The following is a 24,035-nucleotide window of genomic DNA, read 5'->3' as shown; positions in this document are numbered from 1 at the left end:
TTTTTGTAAATTTGTCAAAATGTTAAATTCCCAATAAAAATATCTATTAAAAAAAAAGTAAATGATTGGAAACAGGATATGCACTCTATCTAATGGGAGTTTCAAACTGCAGTTATTACCTGTGAAGTATCAACTTAATCAGTGACACAAAACTAACCTGTCACTTTAAGTATGCAACTGAATTACTTCAAGATAAATATTGCAAAGCAAAATGCAGGCAAATTTCGCAGTTGCTAATGTGTAAACACAAACACAAAATTTGATTAAACCTTGCAAAAAAGGTTTAAAGAATTATATACAACTAGTTCTGCAACTAGTAAAATGTAGTGTGAAAATTATGTCTATTTACAAGTTTTTAAAATACATTTACATACAAAACTCCAATAGTTTGGAGCTCAGTCTACCATTTCTGGTCAGTATGCTTGAGTTGGACCAAAAATTCTATGAATTCCACTGCCCTCCTCTCTCTTCTTTGCATGTCAAGGCGACCAGCAGACTCAGTTCTGAGATTTCAAGCTTGCACAATGTTCTCCAAAGCAAGATAGCCAGTGGCAAGTTTCTGAGGCTTTACAAAGTAGATGCCATTATATAGGAAATACTCCCGAGGTCACCATGAAGGTCGCATTTTCTCAATCTCACCAGAGGTGAGACTCAATGTCATCAGTCTCAATTCTGATTTTCCCAAGCTACAATGTATGTAGCCTTTTCCTCATTTCTTTAGTTTAAAATGACAACTATCTCCACGTAACTGAAGAACAAACCAGTTCATTGGTCGAGTTAATTGTCAATTTCAAATCTGTAAAAGATGCCGGGACCAGTTTCATACTTGCACCGATGTGATATCATTGGCTTCTTCTTGCACTGGACCCTTTATATCTTTTTTGATCCCCAAACAATGGTAGAAATCTGTAATTAATGGTACAATAAAATTCCATGTTAATTACAAAGGCTGATGATCAGTTTCTCATAAATAAAAGAAACTTATTTTGTAACCTTTTCATTAATTCTAATCAGGCTGTTACTTTCTTCAATGAAAACTGGGGACATTCAGAATCCAGGTGTAAAAACGTGGTTCTACACAGTTAGGGTAGAAAAGACATGTGTGGTATAAAATGTATTCCTAATGCCTCCTCAACTGGCCCTTCTTCCCATACAACTTCCTGGAAGCAGCAGTGAAGGCATGTCCCTGCAGCATTACACTGTGTCCTGCCTGTGATTCCCCAGACTCTAATTTTTAAAACCAGTTTGGCTTCCATCATTTTGCATTGCAAAGGAGGTATTATATGGCAGTCCTCAATAAAACCGGTGAGATAAGGATAGCTTACTTGGCTGATTTGTGATGCACAGTGATGCCATTGCTTGGGTTCATTTCTGGGCTGGCTGAGGTCACCATGAAGGTCCCATTTTCTTGATCTCACCCAAGGTGTGGTGACCCTCAGTCTAACCTCAGCACCAGTCATCTTTCTTTCGGATGAGAGATTAGATTACTTACAGTGTGGAAACAGGCCCTTTGGCCCAACAAGTCCACACCGACCCGCCGAAGGGCAACCCACCCAAACCCCTACATTTACCCCTTACCTAACACTACGGACAATTTAGCATGGCCAATTCACCTGGCCCGCACATCTTTGGACTGTGGGAGGAAACCGGAGCACCCGGAGGAAACCCACGCAGACACGGGCAGAACGTGCAAACTCCACACAGTCAGTCGCTTGAGGCGGGAATTGAACCCGGGTCTCTGGCGCTGTGAGAGCGGTCCTCCTGACCTATCGACTATGACAACAACAAAAAACTGTTTTATGACCTCACTTTGCTTAAATGCCATTGATCGTTTTAGAGATTAAACATTATTTTAATAATTGAAAATAATTTAGCATGTGTACTCTTGAAATACTTTACTCCTTTGCACAAGTTAGTTATCTCACAGTACACTGAGTGTGTTACCTCCTCCACCTGTTTAACCATCTCTAAGTTCCTGATGCTTTAATTTGGAGAATGTTAATAACTTGTGAAAAGTAATGGTTTAAACCCTCCACAGTTTTGCAAGTTTATAATACAGGATTGAATGGTGCTTTGGGGAGGTCTTGTGGTCCAATGAGAGTGTCTGGATCAGAGGCTTCGAGCTTCTTCTCAGGATTTTGTGAACATGCAGCTGTGTGTCAAATATAGCCAAATGACTTTATCATTGATCTCTAAATCTTTCTAATATACAACGGCAGACAGTAAGAGCAGGGCAGGTTCCTCGTCAGCCGAAACAATGTAGTAGCTGCAGGGCAACTGCAACCCCAGGTTAAAAAGGGACTCACACCTGCCAATTCTACCCATGAGCAAGTGCCATTGTTCCGAGGGATTAGACACACACATTATGTGTAAATATAATGAAGCTGCAATAATGGAGGAACTTAAAATCCTAGCATGACACGTAATACATGGAAGAAAGAAAGCCATCAGATAGTGCAGTTTTGAGATGAAGTTAAAATAGTAAAATAAATTCTAACTCCAGGATATAGTAATTAGTCTGGACATCACTTCAACATTAAACTGATCAAATGATCAATTATCAAGGGAAAGGTTGGCTGGTAAAACTGGATTCTATCCTGAATCAAGTGAAGAGGCTCCAGGCTGCTGTCACCTAATTTCAACTGATGTGGAATTGCTAGTGTTGGAATGAGGTGGACAAAGTCAGAAGTCCCACAACACTAAGTTATAGTCCAACAGGTTTATTTGAAATCACAAGTGTTGCTCCCTCATCGGGTGAAGTGTCTTCACCTGACAAAGGTGCAGCACTCCGAAAGTTTATGAATTCAAATAAACCTGTTGGACTATAACCTGGTGTTGTGAGACTTCTGACTGATTTCACCTGGTTTTTATATTAAATTAAAAAGGATAAAAGATGTTGTGAAGCAGATAAAAAGAATGAAAACTATGATATTTTACCATGTTTCTATGTGCTCACCTTGTTTTTTCATCTTCAGGTACAATTTTCTCCTTTTTATTAGGACAATGAGAAAAATCAGAGCTGCCACAACGATGACCCCAATATAAAATTTATCTTCGACAGCCGTGGCTAAGAGAAAAGGTAGCGTGATATTGATACAGTCTACATTCCAAAACTTCGTACATATCAAAAAACTCTTATTTTTATACATGCATTTTGATTACCAAGGAAGCAACAACAACTGGTATTTGTGTAGAGCCTTTGACATATCAAATATACTCATGGGAGCCTTCAGGAGATACTGGATAGATGATTAAATGCTTGGTCAAAGACATTTTTAAGGCATTAAAAGGAAGCAGAGAGTAGGTTCAGGAACAAATTTCTGAATTTAAGACTTGGACATTTGAAGGCATCACCAGGACTGGTGGAACAATGGAAATAGGGATTTACAAGTGTCTAAGTTGGAAGACTGCAGTACAACTGTCACAACCTATGACCTCAAATATTACTCTGGTGGCTTAATGAGTAAATGTGTTACATAGTGTGGCTGGGAATCCTCAAACAAAGTCCCAGATTTTACACTTGCCTGCGGTTTGCTTGCCCTTACATACTGCTCAATGGAATTTGCTTGCAATTCTGTAGAGCTGAGCTTTGCACTAATCCTGGATATTCTGTCATATCCGTCTTTCAAATGAGCTGCAAACGTAGGCCTCCCTGGTCAGCTCTAAAAGCATCGATGATATTCTTTGAAAGAGAACAAGGGAGTTCTCACGGTTTTTTGCCCAATATTTACCCCCAGCCAATTTCACTGAAAACAGATGATCCAATCTTCATCACATTGCTGCTTACAGTATCATGTTGTGCAGAGATGGACTGCATTATGACTGCGGTTCAAAAGGTACCTCATTTGCTGTAAAGTGCATTGGGATGTCATAAGGTTGTGAAAGATGAGATAGAAATGCAGGGTTTTTATTTTAAAGACGTGGCAGAATTAGGATCAACCAAAGTTAATACCAATGGTGCGTGGCCAATTGTCCTCCAAACTTCAGGCTCTAGCATTAAGCGGAGCTGCCAGCCCTTGGAATTATCTGTTTGCGCAGCTCGGTCCCCTCCAGAGAAAAATAAAGATCTAGGGTTGGGAATTTCCATGGCACCCCACCAGCTGGAAATGGGGCCTGTTTCCATGCTTCAGTAAGGCTCCCACTAGCCCACCAGTGAAATAACTGGAAAGTACCAGAGAATCCCTGGCTCTGCTGCTTGGTTTGCATAACCGTAACTATAAACATAGTGACCGTTTAAAGGCTTGGTTCATCATTAAAGCAATGAAGAAATCTATGAAATAATGTTTGAGAGAGTCGACACCTACCTGGCTGGTTTGCTGTAGTTACTGAAGGACTTGTTCTGGTTGAGGCACTAGGCATTGTTGTCCTGAGCACAGTCGTAGGATTAAAGGAGCTTCTACCTTGTGTTGTGGTGATCTTGGACATACCACATTCTACATTCTCTGTACTCGAACCATTTTTAATTAATTGTTGTCCATTTTCTTCACAACTATATGAAAAAGACCAATGTTGCCATAGTAAAACAATCTTTTCTGTGTGAGTTGAAGCACAACTGCTCCTTTAAAGACCTAGGACAGAAAATTTGGGCCAAGTGGCCAGCTTCTCTAGAGTAAGCCCCTCTGATGTCTTTGCATTCTGGCAGGGATTGTTGCATTACTTTATGACCATGGAATAAACAGTGGACTGTTCAGAAATAACAAGCTCAACACATGTCTGTGGGACATGGGAAGGGGGAGTTCAGAAATAACAGAATATGCTCAAAACTCACTCACTGGTCAAAGATTCATACAGCATGGAAACAGACCCTTTGGTCCAACTCATCCAGTTATCCTAAACTGAATTAACCCAATTTGTCTGTGTTCAGCCCATCTCCCTCTAAACTTTACCTTATTCATGTACCTGTCCCAATGTCTTCTACATTTTGTTAAATGTACTTGCATCTACTAGTTCCTCTGGCACCTTATCCCATATACAAACCACCCTCGCCTCTGGTACCCCTTAGATCCATTTTAAATCTTTTCCCACTCACCTTTTGGACTCCCTTACCCATGGAAAAAGACCTTGACTGTAAACCTTATTCTAGAATGTTATTTTCCATAATTTTATCCTTTCCAAAAGTAATGACAGGATAAACAGAGGATCAATCTATTCCCTTTCGTTACTTTCTCATTTTTGGAATGGGACAAAATTCAGTACTATTTGAGTTGGACTGAACTAGGTGAAAATGAATTATCTGTTGTGGTTCTATTCACTGAGCTGGGAATTTGTGTTGCAGACTTTTCGTCCCCTTTCTAGGTGACATCCTCAGTGCTTGGGAGCCTCCTGTGAAGTGCTTCTGTGCTTTTCCTCCGGCATTTATAGTGGTTTGTATCTGCCGCTTCTGGTTGTCAGTTCCAGCTGTCCGCTGCAGTGGCCGGTATATTGTGTCCAGGTCGATGTGCTTATTGATTGAATCTGTGGATGAGTGCCATGCCTCTAGGAATTCCCTGGCTGTTCTGTTTGGCTTGTCCTATGATAGTAGTGTTGTCCCAGTTGAACTCATGTTGCTTGTCATCTGCGTGTGTGGCTACCAAGGATAGCTGGTCATGTCATTTCATGGCTAGTTGGTGTTCATGGATGTGGATCGTTAGCGGTCTTCCTGTTTGTCCTATGTAGTGTTTTGTGCTGTCCTTGCATGGGATTTTGTACACTACATTGGTTTTGCTCATGCTGGGTATCGGGTCCTTCGTTCTGGTGAGTTGTTGTCTGAGAGTGGCTGTTGGTTTGTGTGCTGTTATGAGTCCTATTGGTCGTAGTAGCCTGGCTGTCAGTTCGGAAATGCTCTTGATGTATGGTAGTGTGGCTAGTCCTTTGGGTTGCAGCATGTCCTCGTTCCGTTGTCTTTCCCTTAGGCATTTGTTGATGAAATTGCGCAGGTATCCGTTTTTGGCGAATACATTGTAGAGATGTTCTTCTTCCTCTTTTTGCAGTTCTGGTTTTCAGCACACAAACCAACAGCCACTCTCGGACAACAACTCACCAGAACGAAGGACCCGATACCCAGCATGAGCAAAACCAATGTAGTGTACAAAATGTCATGCAAGGACTGCACAAAACACTACATAGGACAAACAGGAAGACAGCTAACGATCCGCATCCATGAACACCAACTAGCCACGAAACAACACGACCAGCTATCCTTAGTAGCCACACACGCAGATGACAAGCAACATGAATTCGACTGGGACAACACTACTATTATAAGACAAGCCAAACAGAAAACAGCTAGGGAATTCCTAGAGGCATGGCACTCGTCCACAGATTCAATCAATAAGCACATCTACCTGGACCCAATATACTGACCACTGCAACGGACAGCTGGAACTGACAACGACAAACCACTATAAATGCCGGAGGAAACATCACAGAAGCGTTTCACAGGAGGCTCCCAAGCACTGTGGATGTCACCTAGACGGGGACGAAATGTCTGCAACACAAATTCCCAGCTCAGCGAACAGAACCACAACAACGAGCATCCGAGCTACAAATCTTCTCACAAACTTTGAATGAATTATCTCTTTATCCAGAGCCAACAGAGAAAGCAAAGGACTGGATGAGGCCAAACTGAAAGTCAAACATCCTAAAGCACATTTTCAATGCATCAGTCCACCTCTCCTATCCTTCATTACTTTTTCCTCCAAATATCTCTTCAGTCCCCTCTTGCATACATTGGCAATATTAAAGTACTGTGTTCATAGCAGTCTTTACCCACTGGATGTTAAACTGCTGTGAACTGTTATAAATGATAATCTGTGGGGTTGGTGGCTTAGTATAGAAGTGTCTGATATTAAGTATTTATGTAAGTGTTGTTAGTGTGTCGTAGAATCTTCATGTAATAATACAAAGGACTACTTGCTGCACTAGTTTTCACTACAGTTCGAGGGTGAACACTTGTTCATGGAAATTAATCTTTTTTTATTGAGTGAGGGTAAACTAGCTGGGATGACCATCAGTCCTGACACTTAAATCATATACAGACCTGCATTGCTTTAAATCGTACACTCGTCAGTTACAAAGCTGATCAAATGTTTCACATACCAGGTCCAGGGCTTGCAGGTTTCATTGCCTTCTTCATCAGAATAAGATCCTGGTGGACATTGCTCACAGGAATTGGACTCTTGTATGGATAAAAATAAGTTAAAAGTGACAATGCAGTTCATCACAATGTCTTCTGATGAAAGATCATCAACATGCAATGTTAACGTGGTTCCTATCTATGCAGAGGCTGCTCAAATGGTTGAGTATTCCCAGGACTTTGCATTTTTGTTTTAGATTTCCTGCATCTGCAGTATTTTGCTTTTGTAATCTCGATGGGGATCATGTTCACCATTGTAAACGGATTACTGTACAGCTCCCAGTTAACCGATTTCACGGTCTTCTTGAGTCACAAAGAACATAAATGTGCAACTAAAAACATCAGCTGTTCCTTTTGAGCAATTCTATTTGCTAAATCTTCAATTGCAGTGAATTTTAAATCTTAGTTAAAAGAAGTTTAAAGAGGTGCGTTTCACCACTTTGCAACTGCATTTTGGAAGGAGTGGAAAAGAGTTATATTCCCTAACAACTATCTCCACTTCTTCTTGCTGATTTTAGTGAACATTACTGCTTAAAATGACATAATTGTAATTAAAATATACAGCAAACTGTAGCTTGTTCACTTGCAAGCATGTGATTCAATGGTGTAAATCCTGATTGTTTAATTTGAAAACTGGCATTTGAGGCTTGTTGCTCTCTATGTAAAATGGTTCTCAAGGTCTTTTTGCTGGTCATTGTTACAGGAAGAATGGGTACTGTCATCATTAACATTCAACTACCTCTGATACCTATCCAAAGAAACTTTGACACTGACCAGTAAAAGGATATCGAAAAGCTATTGGGTTAAAGATTTAATATGGAGAGCAAAAGCCTCATACGCCAATTTTATTTTGAAAATAACCAAACAGGATTTATACCACTAAATCATATACTTTCAAGTGAACAAACTACAGTTTGCTGTACATTTTAATTGCAATGGTGTCACTTTTTAAACAAAAATGTTTGCTAAAATCAGAGGAAAAAGTGGAAACATTATCACTCATCCTGCAACATCAAGGTTGTTCAGATGTAGACGACAGACGTATGAGAAGTGTTCATCCCCTTGAGCCTACTCCACCATCAGGCTGTAGCCTCATCTCCATTTGCCTTCCTGTTAGACAGTATTGCAATGCCATGGCAGGCCAACACACTCTCCATTGTGCCACAGATCCTTGCTTCTGTCACACAATATATTAGATGTTAACCATTTCATACCTGCTGTTAATTGTTTGCCTTTGCCACACGAGCATTCAGCATTCGCGTCTTTTTCACACTTCTTGCTATATGCGGCACCTGATTCTGCATTGAAAACAAAAGACATTTTCATGAAATTATTATGGCAAATTTCAAGTCAAAAATCAAGTGTGTATATCCCATGCTAAACCAGCATTTATTGCCCATCCTTTCAACCACATTGCTGTGGGTCTGGAGTCACATGTAGGTCAGACCTTCCCTAAAGGACATTAGTGAAGCAGATGAGGTTTTCCTGACAATTAACATTGGTTTCATGGTCATCATTAGATTATTAATTCCAGATTTTTAATTGAATCCAAATTTTATCATCTGTCATGGCGGGATTTGAACCAGAGTCTCCAGATCTCGGGATTAATAGTCTAGCAATAACCCCACTGGTCATTGCCCACCTGCCCAACAGGTTCACAGACGTTATGCTGATTTATAAAAATATCAAACACATGGCAATACATTCTCTCATTTGCAACCTACAGCCTTCCACTTAATAAAACAAAATGTCAAACCTGGAGCTCCTCCCAATCAGTCATCCCGGGAACACAAACTTAGTTTAGGGATATCCAATCCAGATGCTGACAGGTAGGAATCACTGCTAATGTAACAGTCTTACTCAAAAACATCATACTTATATTTGTTAACAAATGCAGTGTCAGCTGGGACAGTAGGAGATTTCTTCTAAAGATTCTCTTACCTTTTCTCAAAATTTTTCTACATCCTTGAGGTTGAGGGGTAACCTTATGGAGCTTTATACAATCATGAGCAGTATAGATAAGGTGAAAGGCAGGGGTCTTTTCCATGGTGGGGGGGTGGGGGGAGTGATTTCAAGATGAGGGGGCACATTTTAAGGAGAGAGGAGAAAGATTTTTTTAAAAGAGACATGAGGCAATTTTTAAAAAAAAACACAAACACAGTGAATGATGTGTGTGTGGAATTAACTTCCAGAGGAAGTGTGGATGTGGGGACAGTTACAACATTAAAATGACATTTGGATAAGTAAATGTATAGGAAAGGTTTGGAAGGATATGGGCCAAGAACAGGCAGGTGGGACTAGTTTAGTTTGGAAATGTGTTCAACATGGACTTGTTTGACTGAAGAGTCTATTTCCATGCTGTATGACTCTATGACTCTCCTTTTTCTCCCTCCATTTCTCCAGCTGCTCTTCCTCCACAGTAGAATTGACTCGCTTTCTCAGCCAGTTATTTATATAAATGATTTGGATGTGAATTTAGGAAACATGGTTAGTAAGTTTGCAGATGACACCAAAGTTGGTGGTGTAATGGACAGCGAAGAAGGTTACCTCAGAGTACAACAGGACTTTGACCAAATGAGCCAATGGGCCAAGGAGTGGCAGATGGAGTTTAATCTACAAAATGAACATACTACATTTTGGTAGGGAAAGTCAGGGCAGGATTTATACATTTAATGGCAAGATCCTGGGGAATGTTGTTGAACAAAGAGACTTTGGAGTGAAGGTTCATAGTTCCTTGAAAGTGGAGTTGCAGCTAGACAGGATAGTGAAGAAGGCGTTTGGTATATTTGCCTTTATTGGTCAATGCATTGAGTAAAGGAGTTGGGAGGTCATGTTGCAGCTGTACAGGACATTGGTTAGGCCATTTTTGGAATATGCATTCAGTTCTGGTCTCCCTGCTATAGGAAAGACGTCGAGAAACTTGAAAGGGTTCTGAAAGGATTTATAAGGATGTTGCCAGGAATGGAGGGCTTTAGCAATAGGAAGAGGCTGAATAGACTGCGGCTTTTTTCCCTGGAGCATGATTCCTTGGAGAGATGAGTTTATAGAAGTTTATAAAATTGTGAGCAGCATGGAAAGGAAGAACAGTCAAAGTCTTTTCCCCAGGGTAGAGGCCAAAACTAGAGGGAATACATTGAAGATGAGAGCAGAAAGATTGGAAAGGATTTAAGGGGCAACTTTTTCATACAGAGTGGTGCCAGAAGAAATTGTAGGGGCTGGTACAATGACAACATTTAAAACACATCTAGATGAATACAGTATATAAATAGGAAGGATTTAAGGAGGACATGGGCCAAATGCATCAAACAGGACTAGATTAATTTAGGATATCTGGTTATCATGGACAAGTTGGACCAAAGGGTCTGTTTCTCAGCTACTATACATTAAAACCAGATTTTTAATAATAACAAATACCAACCCTTTATTTTGAGGTTAAGATCATTAAAAGCATTAAAAGTTACTTCAAGCTTTAGGAAAAGGGACAAATGTAAAAGGAAGCATAAAAGGTGCAGGCAAATGGGATCAGAGTGGAAGAATTCTACCAAAAGACAGACATAGGAATGAAGAAGATTCTCCTTCCAGGCTGGAAATTATACAATTAACAGAATTATAGAAACAAGACAGTGCACCTTCATTCCTTGATTGAATTAGGAATGTAAGAAACATATCTAGGAACTCAGTCAGTAAGGCTCACCTTTAGAACAGATTTTGCATCGAGCACAAGAACTGTGAGTATTCCATCCAGCTGTATACTTTCCTGTTGGGCACACTGCACAGTTTGGATCTTCATTGAAACGTTCACACCGACTTACCAAGTACTTTCCTAATTGAAGAAGAAAATGCTAGTAATGTTTTCTGTTAGACTTGGAACCAAAACAAAGGGACTAAGTTCAATTTCAGTGAGATTATTGGAAATATCAACTTAACAATAAGGCTAATGCTGTATTTATTAAAACACATTTTCAGTTGAGAATATTGTATTACTATCACAACCATTAATGTCCCCATCACTACATCACTGTACTGTGTAACAGTACAATTATCAAATTTTGGAGTACAAACAGCTACTTTTCTCAAATTCTATCTCCTATCTTATTCTGATATTGCTCATGTGCTCTCCTAATAATGGGTAATACATGTCTGCAACCATGTAATTTGACGCGATGGATCACTTGTGTTCTTGAATTAGCTTTCCCAAGATATTTTTAAGGCATGCAAGAGGAATACCTCATAGCTCACATATTATCCCACTGATTGCATTTTTAATGCAGCATTGTTTTACCATATTACCTACTATGGGTTATTGCAAGGTGAGACTACTAGCCTGATGCATTTCCAATCAGACTTGGAACTGGTTTTTACCAGAGATGCCGATTGGGCATTTTGACAAAGAGGTAATGGAGAAAGGTAGGATATGTATTTTGCCTCCCAGACAAAAGGTCCACCAAAGTGGCAAGCAAGTGGATACCAGATGAAAGGTGACTGCATTAGCCAAAAAAGTCCCAGTGAAGCACATTTAAAGAGTGAAAGAGATTATGATGTACCAAGTATTACTGCCCACATTTTCTCTGGTCCTATTCAACACAAGGTCAACCATATGGCACGTTCAACCATTCGGGTGAATTCAGCAGTTCATTTGGTGGGAAATATTTACAAGGCTACATTAGATGAGCAGTGGAGTGGGACAAACTGAACAGCTCTTACACAGAACCACTATATGCAGAATTGCTGAATGTCCTCCTCCTGTTTTGTTTGGGTCCAATGACTTTCAACATTAAATTGAAAGGCAGTGTGAGTTTTTGTTATTTGCTTGCTTTCCAAAGACTATCACTGCTTAGAGTAGCGCTGTCATTTCTGAGCATAGCAATAAACTGGTTGTATATTGGAGTAGGTCAAGCTATCATTCAATGAATGTCCAGGAGGAATGGCAGTAAAACCTCCAACAAATAACTGCATGCTCCATGGATCATAGATGATGCCTGTGTTCAAAAGCAGTTCAAAAGCTCTGAATATTTCAAAAAAGAAAGAATAAGTGGCCATTTATTAATTGACAATATTGAAACTTTCAGCTGGAATCTGCAGCTCAAGATACCTGTACACAACCCTTATACACCACAGGATAGAATATACAATGTACAACATGGGGTATTTGTGAACAATAACATTCACTAAACTTGTTCATTTTGCTTGAACCACCAATGGAGCAGGCAGTCTACATGATGTTTCATTAAATGAGACAAAATAATGGTGAGGTTATATGTATATCACATTGCACACTATGGTTGCAGACAATGGATTCATCATACTTTGAATGAAGGAACAGCAGCAGCACACCAAGGGTGCAGATTAAGACTGGCAATTGAACAACCACTAAACAAGGAGGTGGAGGTATCAGCAATTAATTCAAAGTGTCTTTCAGCAAGTTGCTCATTAACAACATATGAACGTTTTGTACTTCAGTAAAGGGTTGTTGATTCACGACCAGTCAAAAAATTGAACAGCTTTTATCTGCAACATTGGGAATCTGAGCTAAATAGTTTTATCATGTTTCAAAAGGACATACTGTCCATAACAAAACAGATATCTAAATTGCACCTTAATGTGCCAGCCATTGACAGTAATGGTGTGCTTGCCAAGTTGTGTGGCTCTTTCTGTCATGCATAATTTTTTTTTGCTTAAATCATCAGTGTGGAAGTGAACAATGGGATCATATCTTCATACGACCAATATCATTCACATGTTACAGAAGAAAGCAGATGGATGATCTTCCAGGCTGTTCAGTGTATAGTCACTGAGTATTTAATTGAGTTCAGGTAATTGTTATTAACTAGTGATACACTTAGGCTCCTATTCGCAAGAGAACACCAAAAACTTAATACAACAGAAACAAAATTTTAGTTATTTGTTGGGGATGCATGTTTGGAATGTGTCTTTGTAAATTAAACTTTGTAATTATGTAATGGTAATGCAAATAACATTCTTACTTCAAAGCAAAGATATGAAACAAGGTATTTCCAGCGTCTACTTTCTGCTCACTGAATACCTTGAAACAGAATACTGTATTTATTTGTTTGGAATTCAATAAATTGCTTTGCAATTTGCTACTTCTTTTTAAAATTTTTAAAAGCTTTGAACTGCAGAAAGGGAGCTTCTGAATATAAACTGTAACAAACTATTAATGCTAAATACTGAAATTTGTAGAAAGGACTCTGGAGGCAATTGCTATTTACTTTAATCTCATCGATTCCTATAGAATAGAAACAAAGATTAAGGTCATTAAAGCAAATTAAATTTAAACGAATGAGAATTTACTACCATAGCTTTTAATTTCTAATCACATAATGGAAACATGAATGTTTAGATGTTTACTTCAGCGGAATTTACCATTTATAAACTTCCTTTGATTGTGACTCAGTTCCCTTTCATATATTTTCCATAGCACTCTTTGTGCAAAGCTTTTGGATCACCCACTTTAGTTAAAATCTTTTATTTTTGCTGTTTACTCCTGATTAGAGGCAATCGCTGCACTTTTTTCTTCCTTTCTCGGTACATTCTGTTAGCCACAGTCATGCACCAGCCTTTCTAACTACTGCCCACATACTATTCGGTTCTTTACACAGCTATTGATTACTTTATGTACTTGAGAACCATATTTGGTTTACAATTGCATTTAACTTTGAAGCATACTAGAAATGATTGATTTATGTCTTGTGTATGTACTCCTGGTTCATAAAAACTGTTTCTACTACGTTACATTTCACTTTCATGTGACTAAAAGCTCAACTGTTTTGCAAGACAACTACTTGAGCTATTGCTTCTTTGTTAACATTATTACACAGTGAAAATCAGTTCTAGTGACAGCCTTATTTTTAAAATAAAAGATCAGATAAGTGTCAGAATGAGTACTTTCACATGCAGTGGCTATTGTCTACATGTTTCTTTCATTAACAAGTGTGTTACACCATTAGTGTCCTGCAATCATTCTGTCAAATGCTTCTGATAGTACTGCTGGCTCGTGTGGCAGAAAAACATTAAAGCAGCATTGAAGAAACCATTCAAACACTAAATCCCCACAAATGCTGCTATTGCCCTCAATCGGGAATCTGATCACCAGTTCCAATGACTTTAACCAGACCAGATTCAACTTTTTTCTGTTATTAAAGATTCAGCTTTAACCTTAGATATAGTGTACAAAAATGCAGCTACTTCTTGCTCTACTTAATAGTGTTTGGCAGCAGTATTAGTGGAGTAATGTTTTTTAATGATAGAATAACAAAACTAAGGCTACCTGGACAGCTGCAGCCAAACAGGAAATTTTATTAGGAGGATTACTTGGATGTAGGCAAAATAGGAGTTCTGGACATAAATATACCATGTTGAAGGCCATCATTAAATTGTGAACTCCAGTGATTATGATATTTGAATGCAACCTACTTCTTAAAATGAATCAATGGAAGGAAAGCATCAGCTTTAGATAGAAATTCCTCCATTTCCTTTCTTAATTACAACTCCTATGTTTTGCCTCGTGAAACCAAATTTCAAGCCTCAGTTTGGCAAGGCAGAATACCCACTCCCCAGTCTCTCTGATTGCTGATCTGGATCGTGATGATCAGAACACACGTACCATGGCTTTCCTAAAGTGTTCTCCATTCTGTGAGGAGTTGTTTGAACTCCATTTAGCACCTACACCAGTGAAATGAAACCTCCAGCTGAGACCCAGAGCATGATATCTACGGAAGGACAATTGTAAATATGTTTTGCCATCTCCTGGGTAGTCAATGCCTAACATTGTGGATGCTATCTCAAGCGTCAGGTAGTCAATTCGATAAATGTTTCCAAACACATGCCATCACTTCACAGTTATGGGCAGTACTTACATTTATTATTTTCAACTTGCTGTTGAAAGATTGTTGTTTAGGTCTCATCACTGTGTACCCTCTAAAGAATAATCTGCAACTCCAGTACAATTTAGAAAGGGATTATTGAAATGACAGGTTATAGGTAACAATTCACGTATTTGTCTGGTGTTTTCAATGCTGGGTTAATTTTACAAATTTGCAAATGCCCTGTGTATGAACATGTTTGTTAACTGTTTCAAAATCCTGAATAGAAATACTGGAGATTGCATGAGGAACACAGTGGCTTGTGGAGAAATTGAATGTTGCTACATCCATATCCACTGGTCTTGAGTTCCATTCTACAATCATCAAGGTCCTTCCAAAAGTCTGTGCATCATCAAGTGTATGAGACATTGATATCAAAATACCAGATCCTGAGAAGGTCACCACTGCTGCTTTTCATTCAACAGCCTAGTCTTCAAGAAACATTTAAAGTAACTGGCTTTAATCCTCTACCTCAAAGGGCTGTGGAAGTTGAGTTATTAAGTTCAAGACAGAGACAGATAGATTTTTAGATGCTAATGGCTCCAAGGAACATGGAGATAGTGCAAGGAAATGATATTAAGTTATATCAGTCTTGCTGAAATTGAATAGCAGAGTCAGGGGGGTGAATGGCCTATTCTTGTTCCTATGTAAGTCATCACATATATATTATCTCACAAATGAAAACTCAATCAAATAAATACCTCCAACTGGTTGGTTTGCAGTAAATATTTTCATATCTCTGTTCATTCACTCTATCCTCACTCCAAAAATACATTTCTTTCTCAACCCACTCACTCAATATAAAAAAAAGTCCCAAGTCTGCAAATATCTGTTCTGCTGGGCATTTTTTAAGAAACTGTGCGTCAGCCATCTGGTTGTTAACAATTTGCCACAGTTTTGAAAATGAAGCAGATTGAATGGAATAAGACATCCTCTGTACATTTTCTGCTCAGAGTTCACTTTCTGGCTCCCTCTCTGTCACTATGATCTTCCCTATCCTTTCTTGTTGCTTGAAATTCCCCCTCCCACTTCAGGTTTCAAGTTTTCTGCTCCAAACCTTTGCTTCCCCATTCATTTGAAATCAGCCCACTTGTGTACTTGTTCCTTACCCACCTTCTGAAGCCCACACCCTCCACTCCACAACCACTTTGACCTTTATCTTTGTGATGACTGCAGCAGCTCCGGTCCTGACTGCTTTACTATCACGAACGGCAGAGTCAATTGAAGCTTGAGCAAGTGCAGACATCTTAGTGCCTGAAATTCACCAATGCTCCGAATTGCTGGGATCACTTGGGATAGTTTCACACACCACCCTCTAATATAACTATGGAGCTAAGCAGATGTTATAGAACATCAGCCATGCAAGACATACTAGGGGCCTCTTGTATGAGTGGAACTGAAGTGCACAAGTGGGTGGGGATTGTTTGCACTTGTTGGGGGTGGGGGCAACAGCTGACAGTTTGATGTTAAAATGTGAAAGATGTCAGTTACTCATGTTTATCAGAGCTGTATCAGGGTTGGAGTAGGAGGAGAGTTGAATGAATTTCAGTAACAAAGCAACTCAATTGCTGGCTGCTTTTCCTGCTGTAACCCAATATTTTTCCTAATGCTCTGAGCACATTCAGTACACACATTTTCTTTCTAGTCTCAGTATGTGCCAACTAATCACATAGAAAAATAAGTTAAGCTGGTTGTCCTTGCTAAAACAGCCTTGGATTCCGTATGGCTCTGTAAGGCTTACACCTTTACCCCAGTGACTGCTCGAGCTGTAACCCATTAACCCCTTTAATGTTTCTATCCATCTTTGATTCTGAGCTCCCAATGTGCCGTTCTCAGTGTCCTGAGTTTGAGTTCCATTTGAAAGTAACATCTACTTAAAAGATTACATTTTAAATCATTTTAAAAACAGGTTAATCCACAAACAAATGAACTCAAGTTATCAGTCTCCTGCAGACTTAAGACATAGCAACTCAACCAAATGTCGTCTTCAGGTGAAACAGGGGATGAATGAGATAAAAGCTAGATTGTAAAATAATTTTAAAACCATGCTCTCTGTCCAAGTTTACACATTTCCGTTTTGGAATTATAATTTGTGTGAAGAACATCCTGATGGTAGGTATAGGACAGATGTTAGGGGTAGATTCTTTACTCAGCGAGTCGTGACTTCATGGAATGCCCTGTCAGTAACAGTGGTGGACTCTCCTTCTTTATGAGCATTTAAACGGGCATTGGATAGGCATATGGAGGAAAGTGGGCTAGTGTAGGTTAGGTGGGCTTGGATCGGCGCAACATCGAGGGCCGAAGGGCCTGTACTGCGCTGTATTTTCCTATGTTCTATAACAGTCCTACTTTTGACTTTTTCTTGTTTGAATTTGTGAACACTTCTTTTGAAGTTTAAATACAGGTAAATATTTGACATTTGTTTCAGATAATGTAATATCACAAGAATAAAAAAAAGGAGTAGAGTGTTTAGCCCCTCCAGCTTTTTCCATCATTCACTAAGATCATAGTTAATATCATATGGTCTAAAGTCCACTTTCCTGCCTGACCCTCCATAACGTTTATTCTACCTTTTCTGAAACTGTCCTAAATCTTGTAATACCATGCTTATTCACTGAGAACATATATAACTTGGATTTCCTTATCTGAAACATGGTACAATTTTCTTTATTACATTCCATTTACCAATGTTCTGCCTATATACAATACACTTTGCCCAGATCACTGTTATTTGAGTTGCCTCCTCCATTAGTTACACGAATTGAAAACCTGACTAATTTCTGTTGAATTTTCCCATTATTCTGCACTTAACATAACCCATTTCCCTCAAACCAGTAGGACTCCCCTGGCACATACCAACTGAATGGGTATTTTTCTAATGTATCCTTCAGATGTGTCTTGCATTCCTAGAGCATTTAGCACAACTCATCGAACTTTTATCAAGCAACTACCAGAATTTGAGGTCCTCTACCTTGGGCAAGCATTTCCTCTCGGAAGTGGACTGGGACAGTTTATCCTTTTTAACTCATTATTGCCCACTGTTGAGGGACCCTAACGTCTGATAAATCAATCCCATTTTCTGGCTAGATCCCAAAGGTTAATTTCCCCCCTCAGACATTCCAAACCTGAGAATGTTAAGATAAATGGCTGGGGGCGGGGGATTAAGGATTAACGTCATCAAGTTGAGGTATTGCCACAGTTATTCATCCTTTTGGTTTAAATAAACTTTACTCACATTCTGGAAATTATGACTGCTAACATTATAACACTAGCAACATACTCCTCCACCAGACATTTGCCATTCATACATTTTTTTCTTTAAATCGCTTTTCTATCCTGTTTTATAGCGGGAACAGGAAATTTTTTGGGGGGGAAAAAAGGGGAAGTTGAATCTCTCCAACATTAACAAGTTCCTACTTCAGATGCTGTACGTCAAAGAAACACGATTAACCGAATTGAAAGCATCCGTTTGGAAATATTCGTGGTAAATTGCTTCAGCTGGCTCTCACAATGTAACTTACCTCATGTTAGCAGCAGGTTTGTCTCCATTCCTAGTGACACTGCTCCAGCACACTGTCCTGGAGCTGGGCAGCTTCACAAATTCAGAGATAGCTGGCTCCCTGAAAGACTCACAGCAATCAATCCCTCACTCCCCAGCCAACAGTCCAAAACACTGGATTTATCATTTTTTGAAGCCTGGCGGTTTTATTTAGACTAACCCGCTTTAAACTCTCGGGGTGGTGGGGAAGGTCAGGGGTAGAGAGTTCTGGGAGGGGAGTTACGGGGGGTGCAGGCCTGAATCAGAGCGGGGAACATGTGAAGGCTTGCCCGCTACCCGGGACCTCTTACCTGGAGGACACATGGAGCAGCAGCCGCTCCCTTCGTTGGTGGTCCACTGATACTCCGTGGGGCCGCAGCAGACAGCGGCGCCAGGGACAAGCAGGAGCACAATCGCTGAGAAGCAGCAGCGGGCCAGGGGCTGCATGGTGCCGCAGCGGCGCTAGGTAAATTCCCCACCTCACAAGCAAGATAACTGTTAGTCAGACCCGAGCGAGCCCCTTGAAGCTGCTGTTTTATACCGAGCGCGGGGAATTCCCCAGCTCTTCTCTCTTTTTTTCCACTGCCATTCTCGAGCTCCAGTTTCAGGAAACCCCAATAGCTGGCCCAGAGACTACACCCAAACTCAGGAGGGGCTTTTCTGTTTCAGGGATGGAGGCTACAGCATTTCCCACTGGTCAGTGTAAAGCCTCCCCCCGGGCTCCAGAGATATGGGGGAAACAGATAAACACAAGGATTTTGTTATTCCACCCGGTTACTTTTTTTTCCACCTGGAATAGGCAATAGGTTTCAGACAGAAAGGTTAAAGAAGATTGCAGATGCTGGAACCTAAGGTAGACAAAAAGGAGACTGGGAGAACCCAACAAGACAGGCAGCATCAGGAAATGGAGAATCAACGTTTTGAGTGTAATCCTTCCCCAGGACTAGGGTTGGGTGTGAGGGGAATTGCAGATAAAGGGGCTGGGGGTAGGGTCAGTGTGGTGAGGTGGGGATAGGTGAAGACAGGTTAGAGGGTACGACCTGGTTGGCCAATGGGAAGAATGAATCCTGTTGGTGGCTGGGAGCTGTGGAAAGGAGGGACTGGGAAGGGATAGAAAAAGAGGTTGTTTGAAGCTGGAGGACTCAACGTTGAATGCTCCGGGCTGGAGGCTGCCCAGGTGGAAGATGAGGTGGCGTTCCTCCAATTTGCGGTTTGGTTTGTTGTGGCAATGGAGGAGGCCAAGGATGGTCTTGACGGAAAGGGAGTGGGAAGGGGAATTGAAATGGGCAGTGACTGGGAGGTCCAGGTGGCCTCTGCGGGCCTGGCTGAGATGCTACCTGGCAAACACCCTAACCACACTTACTAACCCGGATAGGAATGGACTGTTCACCAGGTCAAACTAGATGGGGGCATTCCCCCCAAACTGCACAGCCGGAGGCACACAGCCAGACTCTTACAGAGACCTATGGGATTCTTTAAAGGACTGTGCTGGCACTGTGGCAAACCAGGACACTTAGCTAACCGCTGCTGGTTACCACCCAGGCAGGGCCCTCCATTCCCCCCTCACTCCCACAGGCACAGCAGTGGCAGCCCCGCCAAGCTGCCTACACTCTGGGCTGATCCCTTCCTCTGTGGCCCTGAAACTAACCAGAGTTGCGGCGAGAGGGAGGTTCTGCAGGCGGTCTCAATACACCTCCAACTCCCGATGATGGATGTGGAAGTTGTGGGGAGCTCATCTCCTTTCTGGTGGATTCTGGGGCCAGCCATTCGCCTGCGCCTCCCTCTGCAGAACTTGCCCCGAGTTCCAGGACTGTCCGCACGGGAGGGGTTTTGGCAGTGTCCGTGAATTTTGGTGTCGGACCAGCCACTGTCCCTGGTGCCATCATTCCTGCTCCCTGCCCATTCGCCCTCCTGGGCCGACAGACCTGATGCAAACGAAATGCCTGCATTCACTGTCCCCCGCAGAGCCACAGACTGGAGACCCCGGACACCCACTATTCCATGTTGCAGGCGGCAATGATCCCAGCCCGGAACCCCCTAGATCAGACAAGTTCCTGCTGCGCCTGGACCTGCCCCACCACCCCTACCCGCGCTCTCCTCTCCCGGTTATCAAAGCCCCTTTCCTCCCCCACTTTTTCTTTCCTCCGCTGGGTGATCCTGACAAGGCGCTTGGTCAGTTTCACTGTGTAACTTCCGGCCGGCAGGAACTGGCCCCTCCATGTGCTGCACTGGCGGACCCTCACCTCCGCACTAGCACTCACTGGCCTGGACTCTGTGGGACAGCTTAACAAGCAACAGGCTGCACTGTTCTGCAACGGCTGGTCCATACATTCCCCTCATTGTTCAGAGCCCGTGGCACCTGAAGGATCTAGGCCACATCACGGTGCACCTAAAGGGACACCCCCTCCACTTCAAGCCCCCCCCCCCCCCCCCCCCCACCCATCTCGTAGAGATTGCCAATATGAGCAGAAGTTCTGTGTGCGCTGCGTTCCAGCAACATTCCAAGCCACTTTCACCAAGCTAGCCCCAGACACTTCCCCCCCCCACCCCCCCCACAAGAACCCCCTATTGCCAGCAGACCTCCCAACCTCACTGTGGGCACAGCAACCCAACTACACACAAGTGAAGGCCGACCCACCAGACATTGTCAAACTATCACAATGAGCCATACTGCTGTCAATCCGGCAATACCCACTGTCCCCAGCAGCAGCACAAGGCATCAAGCTGGTGATTGACCTCCTCCTACAGTAGGGTATCCTGGTTCCAACAAGCAGTCCCTGCAATACACCCATCCTACCCATCCCAAAACCCAGGAAAAGTGATGCTTTGTCCAAGATCTCAGAGCTATAAATGCAATTGTAATTACCTGCTCCCTAGTGGTCCTGGCCACTAACGCCATCCTCACCAGTATCCCTGTCTCCGTCACCTGCTTTTCTGTAATCGACCTCTGTTCAGCCTTTTTCCCCATCAAATTGTCCCCTGAGATTCAGTACCTTTTCGCTTTTATGTACAGCAGCTGCCAGGACACATGGAGCAGGACCAGGCTTCCCCAGGGTTACACAGAGAGCCCCACAGTCTATGCCGTTGCAGTACACCGTACCCTCTCTACATTACGCCTGCCATACAGCAGCACCCTCCTGCAATATGCAGATGATTTGTTACTGGCCTCCATCTCCGCAGAATCATGCATGCAGGACACTGTCGCATTGCTGTGCTGTATGGCAGCGGACAGACACAGAGTCTCCACAGAAAAGATCTGCGAGCACACAGTCCAGTACTTGGGGTACGAACTCTCACATGGGCTCAGGGCACTATCACTCAGAGCTGCAGCTATCACTCAGCTGCCCCCCACACACCCCCCCCCCCCCCCCCCCCCCCCCCAACCACAAGGACTCAGCTACAGGCTTTCCTGGGGATGGTGAATTATTGCAGGCACTGGACCCCAGACCACCGTGCCATTGACCAGCCCCTACAGGAGGCAGCCTCATCAAAGAAGCCGACAAAAGTAACCCGGGCACAACAGATGGAATGGGCATCCACTGAATTGAAACAGTGACTCGTGTCTGCTCCTGCCCTGGGGGTCCCAGACTACACTTCTATCTCTATGGTAATGAATCCTAGGGGTTTGCATCTGGCATCCTAACACAGCTCCATGGGGATCTCCGGCGCCCTGTTGCATTTTACTCTGTACACTTCCCGCCTGTTGTAAGGGGAATGCTGGTGTGTTTGAGAGCTGTGGCAGCAGCCGCGGTAACAGTAGACAAGGCCACTCCCATCGTGCTAGATCACCCATGCATTGTTTGGGTTCTCCTATTCGGTCTCCCTGCTGCTAAATTCAGCAGCAACTCAATATTTCACTGCCACTCGGAGAACTGACTATGAGGTCGCTTTACTGTCCAAAACTAACCTGTCCCTACAGTGTGTCCCTGCACTGAACCCCACCACCCTGCTCCCACTCACTCAGAACACAATTGCAGAAGACCATGACTGTTTAGACCTTGTTCAGCAGGTTGTCACCCCATGGCCTGATCTCTCTGAAACATCTCTAGACAATCCAGACCTCATACTCTATACAGATGGCTCATCCTTCAAGCCCTCAGACCACTGTACATTGGCAGGGTATGCCATCTGCTCCCCTTTCACAGTCCTAGAGGCAGCTGCACTGCCAGATGGCACATCTGCACAGGTTGCAGAGCTGTTTGCGGTCACTAGGGCTTGTGTCATTTATACTGACTCCAGATATGCCTTCGGACTCGTCCATGACTTTGGCACACTCTGGAAGTAAAGAGGTTTCATCATGTCAGCAGGGAGGCCACTACAACACGCTGCATTGATCTTCAACCTCCTGGAAGCAGTCCTGTTATCCCCAGATATAGCAATTATCAAATGCGCAGGCCACACCTCTGCCACTGACCCAGTCACCCTCAGGAATGCCTCAGCTGACACAACAGCCTGGGAATCGCTCTGCACCCCACCATCTAGGTCCTGCAGGCCCCCAGAATAGCGAAGGCCCCCGTATTCCCCTGACCTCGTGGAGGCAGTGCGAGCTGCCCAAGAAGCTGCTCCACAGCAGAAAAAGAACAGTTGCGTCTGCCTCAGGGCCACACAATCTCCTTCCCTCAACCTGCTGGTACACCCCGATGGCTGCATCATTTGTCCCAGAGCCCACCTACACACACTGGCCCTAGCAGCCCACGGCATTGGCCACACTGGCAAGAGGGGCATGAAACACACTGTAACGCAGTCCTGGTATGCACCAGGATTTATAAACGCTGCCCAAGCCCTGCTTTCACAGTGCCCTCATCTGTCTGCAGAACAATGCAGGAAAGTCTGTTGCCAAATATGACCACCTGCCAATTCCCGAAGGGCCCTTTAGCCACTTACAGATTGACTTCACACACATGCCCCAAAAACAGGGTTACAAGTACATCCTGGTCATCGTAGACATGTTCTCCAAATGGGTAGAGGCATTTTCCACGAGGAAGGATGATGCACGTATGGTGGTTAAATGCCTTCTATAGGATGTCATCCCCAAATTTGGAGTTCCCAGTACCATAGAGATGGACAGGGGGACTCACTTCACGGCTAGGCTTACGACTGACATTAGCAAGGCTCTAGGGATACCATGGCGACACCACATCCCCTACCAATCCCAGTCGTCAGGCATGGTCGAGCGGATGAATGGCACCCTGAAGACCACACTGATAAAAGTCACGCAAGGAACAGGACTGACCTGGCCAGATGCCTTGCCATGTGCCCTCTATACTATATGTGTACAAGCCAACCACACGACTGGGCTCACCCCTTTTGAAGTACTTATGGGGCAGCCTATGCCCACTGCAACCAGACCTCCGAAACTCACCACAGACTTAGCCCTTCTTCTGACACAAGAGGCCCTCCTAGAGTATGTCCAGGCCCTTAGCAGGAGCATTAGTGCTATACACGACCAGGTCAGGGCCGCATTGCTCACACCCCAATCTGTGCCCATTCATCCATTCTG

The 24,035-nt window shown here is 42.7% G+C and overlaps 1 protein-coding gene across 1 annotated transcript; it reads right to left on the bottom strand.

Annotated features, from left to right (window-relative positions):
* Nucleotides 1-344: 344 nt before the first annotated feature.
* LOC132833772 (tumor necrosis factor receptor superfamily member 4-like) lies at nt 345-19,007 on the bottom strand. The gene is made up of 7 exons (XM_060852316.1): nt 18,847-19,007; nt 10,809-10,937; nt 8,329-8,412; nt 7,078-7,156; nt 4,305-4,489; nt 2,957-3,067; nt 345-906 (listed from the first exon to the last, which is right to left on the bottom strand). Exons 1-7 carry the CDS (start codon nt 18,980-18,982, stop codon nt 821-823), a joined length of 810 nt encoding a protein of 269 aa, XP_060708299.1. The 5' UTR covers nt 18,983-19,007; the 3' UTR covers nt 345-820.
* Between the last annotated feature and the right edge of the window lie 5,028 nt (nt 19,008-24,035).

Source organism: Hemiscyllium ocellatum, chromosome 37, assembly GCF_020745735.1.
Source record: "Hemiscyllium ocellatum isolate sHemOce1 chromosome 37, sHemOce1.pat.X.cur, whole genome shotgun sequence".
Classification (NCBI taxonomy): Eukaryota; Metazoa; Chordata; class Chondrichthyes; order Orectolobiformes; family Hemiscylliidae; genus Hemiscyllium; species Hemiscyllium ocellatum.
This window is presented reverse-complemented; position numbering and strand designations above follow the sequence as displayed.